At 45.2% G+C, this 10,618-nt stretch overlaps 1 protein-coding gene and 1 long non-coding RNA gene across 3 annotated transcripts; both read right to left on the reverse strand.

Annotated features, from left to right (window-relative positions):
* Positions 1–1,237: 1,237 nt before the first annotated feature.
* Positions 1,238–6,440, reverse strand: LOC143441803 (uncharacterized). Of its 2 annotated transcripts, XM_076931723.1 has the most exons (2): positions 4,183–6,440; positions 1,238–3,895 (listed from the first exon to the last, which is right to left on the reverse strand). In XM_076931723.1, exons 1-2 carry the CDS (start codon positions 6,053–6,055, stop codon positions 3,789–3,791), a joined length of 1,980 nt encoding a protein of 659 aa, XP_076787838.1. In that variant the 5' UTR covers positions 6,056–6,440; the 3' UTR covers positions 1,238–3,788. The 2 variants fall into 2 exon arrangements, with proteins under 2 accessions (XP_076787838.1, XP_076787837.1); XM_076931722.1 differs by having other exon boundaries at positions 1,238–6,440.
* Positions 1,238–6,933, reverse strand: LOC143441804 (uncharacterized). Its single transcript, XR_013109492.1, has 2 exons — positions 6,438–6,933; positions 1,238–2,299 (listed from the first exon to the last, which is right to left on the reverse strand). It is a non-coding gene; the product is annotated as an uncharacterized LOC143441804 (long non-coding RNA).
* Positions 6,934–10,618: the final 3,685 nt, after the last annotated feature.

The following is a 10,618-nucleotide window of genomic DNA, read 5'->3' on the forward strand; positions in this document are numbered from 1 at the left end:
CAAGTAGTTGGCTTCAGACTTTGAGATGAGACTGGGGTGTTAGATCTGGAGGATCCAAGAGAAGAAGAGTAAAGATCTGAAGCTTGCCTATCTGCTTTGCTGCTGACCTATTTCTCTGGCCGGCTTGCTGGCAGATCCGCTGGGAATGCTTGCTAGAGTTGGGGGCTGGGATAACAGGATGACTGGGATAACTGGATAATCTGTGTTGTCTGTTGAGGTTGGAGCAGAGAGGCGTGGGAGGCTGCAGAGAGTTGGGGTGAAAGAGAGTTGGGGCAAGACTGGAGAACTGGGTTTGCAGGAGTAGAGAGAATGGTGGAGATCTTATTTAGGCTAACTGCTGCTTCTTTGCCTGGAGTGCACTTTGGGTTCCTAGGGAATGCCTGCTAGAGTTGGGAGCTGGGATAAAGCAATTAATTCAGGGAAAGAAATGTTGCAGAAAAAGTATATTTGTGTTCCTTTGGAGATGGGGGCATGAATGCGGGTCTCACTGCTGCCAACAGTCAGATGAGAGCTGGGGATATAGAATGTTTGGATCTGGAGGAGAAAGTAGAGAGGTGAAGATCTGCTTGTAGTTTTCCTGGCCTGTGAGACTGGTGTGTTCCCAGAAAATGCCTGTTGGTTCTGGAGGCTTGGGTGAGTGGGGGGAAGAAAAACAGGAGAAGAACAGCTATGAGGGTCAGAGAGGAAGGGGAGACCACTGTAGGTATTCTGATACAGATCTGGGAATGAGACCAGAAGAGTTGGAGTTATGGAGAGAGAGGTGAAGAACTGCAGATAGGCTACCTCCTTCCCATGACAGGAGGATCCATTGACTTTAATGATATTTTTGGTCATCATATAAAACTGACAGACTTTAGTTTCAGTCTTTGTTTTTGGTTGAGCATTTGAAAGCCAAGTGTTGATATTTTGTAGAACTGAAACATCTGAAGTATGACTCCATATTACAATAGTCTTTTCTTCACTCGTGGTTGACTCATGGTTAGGTTCTGTTGTTTGACATGATTATCACTACCTTTCCTTATGTAATACTCAGGAAATCCTTACTCTAAGTTGTGGGGAAAAAAAAGGCTTGGGGATCCCGCGGTTCCTCCTGCCATGCTGTGGGTAGTCGGCTGGGAACGCTCTGGGTTTCTCCAGCTGGAAGTTGGGCCCGGCTGTTCATTAACTAAAAGTCTCTCCCTGGCTCCTCACAGTTCCTCATAGTGGCGCAGCCCCAACACACGAGGAAGCCCTTGGGTTTCCAAAACTGGTTTATTCACATGGCGAATTGTGGACGGATCTGGATGCATACTCTCTCAAACCCAGGATCGACCTGAGTTAAAAAGGGGAGGGGAGAAGGGGGGAGGGGCTGGGGAGGAATGTTTAATCGGCTCCACCTCTGGCCTTCAGGTATGTAAATCTCTCTAGGGCCTGTTCACGCCCTCCACCTGTGTACATGACTGAAGGGTGGAGGTGAAATGGAGATTAGACCTTGTGTTAGGCCCAACATCCCACCCTTTTTTCTTTCATAAAAGGAGGGGCAACTCTGTTAATGAGAGATGTGGACCATGTGGAAGTAGTCTGGAGTCCCAGAGCGCGGGGAGATAATATGCCGTCCCTGACAGGCAATGTCCTGTTGGGTCTCCTGGCTATCTCAAACCCAGTGCTCTATCAAGGGGGCCTAGGAACAGGGCTAAACATCCTACCGTCCCTAAAAGGGTCTCCGGGGTTTAAAACCCGTTCAACCAGGCTATGTCCAAACCATGTCTCCACGGCCCAACATCTCACTGTTTTTAGTGAAAATTTTGGATGAGGTGGTCAAAATAAAACACTATGTAGGCCAGAGGGTGTAGCATAACTAAATCAAGGGTAGTGGGAATTGAGGGTAGGGGTTGGAAGGCAGGGAATCATTGAAACAATTAAATACAGATTGTACAGTTTGAGGGTAATGACATCTGATTAATCTAAATAGACATTATGTTTTCCTCACTAACATGTAACTTTAGCTATATGACTTTGGCAAAAGAGTTCATTTGTAGCTGGAAGGTCTGGATCTGTCTTCTGTAGTGAGCATCTATGGGTTATGGCGTGCATCTCTGGAGCCTGGTGTGGGTCTCTGGATCTCGGCATGTTCTGGGGTCTTCAGTCAGATGAGATGACTGGAAGAAGGCAGCTTGGCAGGTTCCAGGAGGTGGCGCTGTCACTGGATCTCGGCGTGTCTCTGGAGTCTGTAGTCAGATGAGGTGACTAGGAAAAGGCAGCTTGGCATCTCAGGCAGGTTCCAGAAGATGGCTGGACTCTGTTGGATCTGTGGGTATACCTGTAGGATAATCACAGGAGGGAAGCAGCATCTCGGGCAGGGAGATGTCTGTAGGCTGGACATGGGGCATTAAATTGCTTGGGAACAAGCACCTTATGGCCTGTTGTTAAGATCCTGGAAAAGCAAAGGTGTTTGAGGAAAGTTTGGTCTTGGAAGGTATCTGAGTCTGTTTTTGGATGGCTGAGGGAGAAAAACAATGTTAATTTTGTATCTGGGATTGGCAGCAACAGTTTGTCTGTAAAAGAAATTAGTTGTTAATTAAGACTCAAGATATGGTGATCAGCACGTTCACTTAACTGTGGAAGGAAATTAGATGGCTTTTAAACCTTGAAGAAATTATAAAGGTTGAAAACTAATGTTGGACATCTATCACGAGTATTAGAGAGAAAAGGCAGCATTAAAATAGAAAAAATAACAAATTTTTGGTTGAAAAAACACAAGCATTGTTGTTCTAGGTGTTCCTGTTAGGAAGAAAAGGAAACGTTTAAAAATTTTGGTTGAAAAACATGAACGTTTGTTGCAGGTCCTCCTGTTGGGGAGGAGCAGTAATGGCGGGTTTAGAAGCAGTGGGGGGAGGGGCCTAGCTCTGCCATGTGGCCTCTGGGTGCTCTGGCAGAGAGGTTCTGCATTCCCGCTTTTCTTTTTCTTAACTGGTAAATTTTAAATGTAGATAAAAGTAAAGGCCAACTTTGAAAAAAGTTTAAGGCAAGCAAGAAGTATTGGGGAGGGCTAAGAGTCAGAAAGAGTGAGAGTCTGTGTCTATGGGAAAGACACGTGGAAGCTGGATTGGAGTCAGCAGCTTTGAAAGAAACTGGCAGGCAGCACAGGGGGCAAAGGGTGCAGGCAGGATTTTAGATCCGCTGCTTCAGGCAAGCTGGCTGAGCTAAGTAGCTTTAGTCAGCTGCAAATGACTGAGGGTGAGGGACAGCATAGGCTGGCTAAGGAACACTGGGCTGGGTAGCAAGCAGGGTTCCGCCCTGTTGCTTCAGGCAAGCAGGCTAAGCCAAATAGCTGTAGCCTGTCGCATATGACGGGGGAGTAGGAAAAGAAGCTACCTGGCAGGGCACTAGGGGCTAGAGTTTGGAGTTGGCGATTTTGAGAGAGAGAGAGAAAGAGAGAGAGAGAGAGAAAGAGAGAACGGTCTCAGCCGCGAGAAGGAGTCTCTCAGCCAAGGGAGTCTTAGAAAGAGGGTTACAGCAGGTACTGTGACTTGAAAGAAAGACTGCTGTTGTCTGTGAAGGAGCCCTCTCTGTGGAGCTGGGGGATGGGCAAAGTGGAGGCTAGGGGGTCTGCCATCTTGCCCTTGAGCTGGAAAGCACATGGAGAGGGAGAGACAGAGAGAAAGAGGAGGGGTTAAAGTAGAGAAGTTGACCAGGAACACATGGAGAAAGAGTGGGGCCTAGTCTTTTGAACTAGGCAGTAGCTAAAAATTAGAAGAAGCTAACAAGGAACACGTGGAGAAAGAGGGGAGAGACAGAAAGAAGCCTGCCTAGTTTTGTGAACTAGGCTGGGAATTACTCACTGTCCTGGAGTTTCGCGGAGAGGTTTTCTGTGGGCAATAACTGGGGAGAACACTCTTGGAGCTGGCTCTACCACCTGTAGGGAACAATATGGGCTCGTGCGTGGGTGAGCGGGTCCCCTGCAGAACCTCAGGCGGTAGGTTGGATTCTGATGGACCAGGAGTTGTGTTCCCTTGGGGACTCCATCTTTCATCTGTCTAATCTCACCAGCATTATGGGGAGGTCTACGCCACACAGCATAGTGGCTCCCTTCTACTGGAACTCCATCTGGGCCAGTCACATTTGTTGCTTTAGGACCCCCTTTTCCTGTAACCACATCAAACTCTACAATTTCTCCCTCCCCCACACTGCGCAGATACTTGCGTGGATTATTCTTCTTGATGGCAGTCTGGTGTACAAACACATCTTCTTTGGTGTCATTTCGGTTTATAAATCCATATCCATTTCTGACATTGAACCATTTGACAGTGCCAAGGACTTTGGTGGCAAGAACTTTCTTCTCCGAGTCCTCGCTGCCCACGGGAGCTGAAGAGGCCGGGGCGGGTCCGGGGGCTGCGTCTCTGCCAGGGCTCCCCGCGAGGGGCGGGGCTGGCGCCGGGGCCTGGGGCGTGCCGCTGGCCGCAGGGCTCTTAGGCGCAGGGTCAGCGGCCTGCGGGAGCGTGGTGTCGCAGGTGGTGGCCTCGCCCGCCTCGCTCATGCCGCCTCTCCGCTCTCTCCGGGCACTGGTTAGCGCGGTGGCGGTTGCGGCGGGGCCAGCTCGCAGCGGGCGGCTCGGGGGCGGGGGACGCGCAAGCTCGAGGTCTCGCTGGGTCTCCCGGCCCCGAAGATGGCAGGTTGTAGGGCATTCATCTTTCCAATGTCTTGTCTCCCCACATTTGAGGCAGATTTTTTCTGTTTTTATTGCTGCCACAAATGCCTGAGCTATGGATGCAACCTGATTTGATGGGGTTCCTATTTCTCTGGTTGCTACAATCCACCTATCTTGATGCTCCTCCCGGAGACCCTGGCAAGCTAGTCTAGACTCGGAAGTCATGCCTTCCCAAACAATGGTTTTAAGAAGAAGGTCCCTAGCTGTGGGGTTGGAGATTTTTCTTTCTAAGCTCATTTTAGTTCTGAGAATAAAATCAGATAGGGATTCTCCAGGCTTCTGATGAAGGGAGAGCAGGGAGTGGGCAGGGTCTTGAGACCCTGAAGGTGGAGTAAGCCTATTCCAGGCTTGAGTGGCACAGAGGCGGACCTGGTCATAGTAGCCTGTTGGCTGACTTGCCTGTTGTGCCCCAGTAGAGAAATCTTCCTGGCCAAAGAGTTCTTTAAAACCCCATGGAGTGTCATCTTCCCTTCCCTGGTTTTGCCTGACTTGCTGAAGACACTCATCACGATAATACGCTTCCCATTCTAGAAACATTGGATCAGGAAGGGCAGAACGGCAAATATCTCTCCAATCTTGGGGGGTGTTTAAGTTGGCAATATGGCTCTGTAGGAGCGATTTTGTCCACGGTGCATGAATGCCATCTTCCTTCACTGCCTGCCTGAGTTCTTTTAGGTCGGAGGCTTGGATAGGGTGCCATTTAAGTGGTTTAGTTCGAGTGGGGTGGATATTAACTGGGAATGTTTGAGCAGTTTGGGTTTTATCTATGGATTTTGAAGGACTGCTACTTTTGCGGCTAAGAGGAGGGGGAGGGGACTTATCTCTCTTTGGTTGGGAGGTAAGAGGGAAGGCAGGGGAAGGCTCCTTTGGTATTTTAATGAAGCCTTGCCTTTGGATGGGGGAGGGAGGGACAGGAGGAGCACATGGTTTCATTTCCTCCAAGGCATAAGGGGGAAGGGGTGGGTATATGGATTTTATTTCTCTTATTAGTTGGGTAAGGGCCTCAAGGTCTGAAACCAGGTGACTTTTGGGGCCTTGGTTTTTGGGTTCATTTAACTGAGGGGCCCCAGGAGCTGTGTTGTTCTCAGTCTGTCCTATTTTCGATGGTCTTATACATTGCCGAATTGCAGCTAAGATCGGCAAAAACTCACAAGGGGGTTTTTTATCTCTGTTTTTGATAAGGGAAGCTACTTTGCTCCAAGAGTCTGGACTGTAAATATTATCCTCTGCCATGCATGGTGCTATCTGAAGGACTTCCTCCCAAAACAAGGAGGCTTGCCTTTTGCCTATTCTTATCCCGTGGGTCTTTAGTAAAGAATATATTTGCCTGGCTTGGGGTGAACATTTACGTGAGGTGGAGTTTCCCATGATAGAAAAAGAGGAGAAACGCCTTGTCAAATGGGAACGTTCCCTTGGCCTATTGGCTTTGGGGGATTCCACAATGGTCCAAGAGCGCCAAGCCTTCCCGCAGATTTAAGAACTGGCAGCCGCCCTTATGGCTTTTAAATGGCTGCTGCGTCACCAGATTTCTTTTTGTTTTAGAGAGAGTCTAGATAGAGTCTTTGCCAACACCCGTTGCGGGCTATCGGGATTTAAGCAGAGGCCAGGGAAGCTTTGAACCAGCACCAGAGAGTGGCCCTGGCCAGGAGGTAGCAAAGGCTCCCTTGGCTTACTTAAATCCGCGAGATGGCTTCCGACTGAAACACAGGAGGAAAAAACAGATTTCTTGTTTCAAGAGTTCGGGGCTTACCCTTCCCGCGGTATCAGTAGCTGCGTGGTTGTGTGGCTTCCAAGGCCCCACGTTTGAGGCGCCAGATGTGGGGAAAAAAAAGGCTTGGGGATCCCGCGGTTCCTCCTGCCATGCTGTGGGTAGTCGGCTGGGAACGCTCTGGGTTTCTCCAGCTGGAAGTTGGGCCCGGCTGTTCATTAACTAAAAGTCTCTCCCTGGCTCCTCACAGTTCCTCATAGCGGCGCAGCCCCAACACACGAGGAAGCCCTTGGGTTTCCAAAACTGGTTTATTCACATGGCGAATTGTGGACGGATCTGGATGCATACTCTCTCAAACCCAGGATCGACCTGAGTTAAAAAGGGGAGGGGAGAAGGGGGGAGGGGCTGGGGAGGAATGTTTAATCGGCTCCACCTCTGGCCTTCAGGTATGTAAATCTCTCTAGGGCCTGTTCACGCCCTCCACCTGTGTACATGACTGAAGGGTGGAGGTGAAATGGAGATTAGACCTTGTGTTAGGCCCAACACTAAGTTAGAACTAGTCTCTCTGAGACTAGTTTTCAATGATTAGGAATGGTGCTCCTAACTACTTTATATTAATGAAGATTGGGAAATGTTTCAATAGCTGTCAAATTTTAAGACACGGAGCTAAAGAATACCACTGTAAAAGAATATGAGCATACTGGAGCTCGAGCAGCAGCACAGCAGTTATGGACACTGGCTGTTCTTTCGGAGGACCTGGGTTCAATGCCACTTTGCAGTTCACAGTCAACTGAAATGGCAGTAGCATCTGGGCATCTGACACCCTATTCCAGTCTTTGAAGATACTACGTAAACTTGGTGAACAGACATCCACACAGGCAACCTCTGCAATGACAAAAACAAAATATGAGCATGTGGGTTTTTTGTTTTGTTTTTGTTGTTTAACAAACATCTATATGCTATATACATCTATATGCTATATGCAGGATAGTGTTTATATTGTTATGCAGTGAGGTCTAAAATAATCAAACATGAGTAAATATATGTGTGTGTGTGTATTGTCTATGTGTAAATACATAAACATGAGATATTTATATGAATACATAGGTTAAGCAGTTACATTACATTCAAAAGTGATGAGGAATGTGTTCCATTTGTAACAGTTCTGGATGCCGTATAGACCATTGTCAAATTTCAAGGCCATCTTTACACAAACTTAAAGAAAGCAATAATCTTTGGTTTAAATTTTCTTATTGTGTTTGTAGAAATAGCAATCTCACGCCTCTAGAATACAACAGATGATCAAATATTAACAGAAACATAGGAAACTGCATGTTTATTTTGGAAAATACTAAAAAGCAGCTAATGAGAATGCTTCACGACTATTTAGTATTCTGCCGCGATTATACCTGGCTTTCCAAAAGCAAGTCCTAGAACATAGCACTGTAATCAATTTGACAGATTTCTTACTGTGGGGGGGAAAAACATCAAAAGTTGTCTATCTTTTGCGATGTTAATCTGTCCACAGAAAACTGCTGACAAGCCTAACATGACAAGTAGTACTGTGTGTCCGATGTTCCTCCAGGGGTAAGAACTTAAGCAATTATCTACCTTTGCTAGTGTATTTTCCCAATGCCCCATTGTATGTGATTCCTAAATTGCTAATGGTATGTGAGTCTCTGTAAAAACTAATTTCACTTTATCTGCTGGCGAACTTGTCTGGACATCCCCACAGTTAGCTCTGCAATAACTCTCCTTCGGCAGGTGTTAGGAGGTAAAGGGATTGCTCATTGGCACCTCAGGCTCTCTTTCTAATTTGCCATTCTGCTATCTAACAGGGAACTTTATAGATACAAGCATGGAAATTAGGAAGTTGGCTTTGTTCCATTTAAAGCAGTGTATTATGAATGTATTTCCCTGAAAAAAAAAAAAAAAAAAGACACTTTCTAAAGGCCAGCATAGTTTGAGGTAAAGTATTATAAAATTATCTTAGCAAATATTTATAACTTCTGAGATTATAGCTGAATAAGATAGATACTCATTTTTTTTTTTAATAAGGAGAGGAAAAGATGTATTGGCTCTTTCAAAATATTATAGTAGTATTTTAGAAGGAAAGTGATCAGTTGAAAGAAACACAGCTCTTAACAGATCAACGAGAAAGACATGCCTGGCAGAAGACCACTTTAAGATCTTTTTTTTTTTTAAATATAAATTTCACTGAATAAATGTCAGACAAAAGCAGTGATTGCAGTGAAATTCATTATAAGATTCTCTATCCTTAAAGCCTGTCTCCAAATGTACAGTTCTCAAATCAAAGTGTTTCTGTAGGTGGACATGTCTTCCTCTTTCTCTCACTCACTCGCTCTCGCTCTCTCACTCTCTCTGTCACAAAATACACTTACTCATTCATAGAAACACATTCACACATAAACATGCACACACATGTACTCATGCACACAAACACATAGAAATCCAACATACATATAAACATGCACACATACTTGTAATGTAGTAATCAGTGTTGGGTGGTTCAATTTACATATTCCGTAGCTCTGAGGGTGAAATCCAGACGCCAGTTAAAACCATTTCTGGACCAATATTAGTAAAAACAGATTGGTGGGGTCATCCCATCAGTTAGGCTGGGGAGCTGTGCGTGGGGCTGGAGAGTGAATGGTATCTGAAGAAACCAGGAAAGAAAATGAGTAACTGGCTTAAGACATGATTACTTGCTGTTATAAACCAAATAAACAAAGCCTTTTAGCAAGTAGCCTAGAATTAACTGAGGGAGGATGATCTTTAAGCATTCACTGGGAAACAAGCATGGGGTTAGAACTTGTCAGAATGATGGATACTCTATTTCTCTGAGGCAGTTTTGTAAATTTTCACAGCATGTCTTAAACCCACCAGGTGAGAATAAGAGCACTTCAAGTTTGCGCCACACATGAAGCAAGCTTTTTAATTGAAGTGCAACCCAAAGCTGACCAGTGACTGCCTCTTAGCATAAGTAGGATTATAGAAAGAACAGAACTGTTTTTAGGGTCTTTTAAGGAATAGAATCAGGAGTAACTGCACAGGAGATTTATAGTAGTTAGACAATGGAGCAGAAACAAAGGATAAAAAATCTAAAATAAACAAACCCAAAACAACCCCCAAAATCAATCACCATATGGTTACTCATTGGCTTTCCGTCTTTTTAAAAACAAGTCATGGGGATGGGCTGAGGCTCAGCAGATTCCAGAAAACAGAAACTTAAGACCAGAAACTCAGCTTGTAACAGGAGATGAAAGCTTGTTTTAGACAATATAACATGATGGCTCCTGCCTTCAAAATAGAGTCAGGCAGGTCCCTCATGCTTTGGAAACAAACAAACAAAAACAGAACACACACACACACACACACACACACACAGAGAGAGAGAGAGAGAGAGAGAGAGAGAGAGAGAGAGAGAGAGAGAGAGAGAGAGAAGCCATCAACTCAAGTCTCTTATAATAAAATATGTAGGTAATCAAGTTAATACTACATTATGTTGCTATATCAAGTCAAGGTCCAGGCCTGCTCATGTTCATTCAGATGTGTTTCAAGAGCAGAGGGTAACTCTGACACAAGGGGGAGATATGTAATAATTTATTTTTATTTGACTTTTGAGATTATATTTTAATCATATTTCTCTCTTCCCTTTCATTTCTCCAACCTCTATCATAATAGCCCTTCCCACTCTCCTTTAAGTTCATAGCCCCTTTTCTCCCTGACTGTTATTTTATGCATATATGTACACACAAACATACACATGCATGCGCGCGCGTGCATACACACACACGCACGCATGCACACTCACATATGTTTGGTCTATATAATGCGACCTATATGCATGTTTTCAGGGCTGACCATCTGCCCTGCAGGCCTTTTAGACTTGCCTTCAGGATCTGAATCTTAAGCTCAGAGATTTTTAGAAAATAATTAAAAAACCTGCAGAAATTATTGGAATATAAGCATTGGAAAGTTCCCCCAGAACATATCTAGTTAACTTGAAACTTTTAGTGATGGACAATTGCTAAAAAAGAGCTCCACCCTTTTCGTCAATGACTCCTGATTTCTTTTGAATGGTCTTTGTTTGCTTGAGAAACTAGGGAGGTGTGTTGCTCCGTCACACCTGTGCATAACAAAACTCTTTTAAAAAGCTAAAAAGAAGTAATTTTCTTAATTTATGAAATTCAACCATAAGT

Source organism: Arvicanthis niloticus, chromosome 3, assembly GCF_011762505.2.
Source record: "Arvicanthis niloticus isolate mArvNil1 chromosome 3, mArvNil1.pat.X, whole genome shotgun sequence".
NCBI classification, from domain to species: Eukaryota; Metazoa; Chordata; class Mammalia; order Rodentia; family Muridae; genus Arvicanthis; species Arvicanthis niloticus.

Excerpts from the sequence above, each read along its gene's own strand:
- LOC143441803 (XM_076931722.1), bottom strand. The coding sequence starts at position 6,055 with ATGGGAAACTCCACCTCACGTAAATGTTCACCCCAAGCCAGGCAAATA.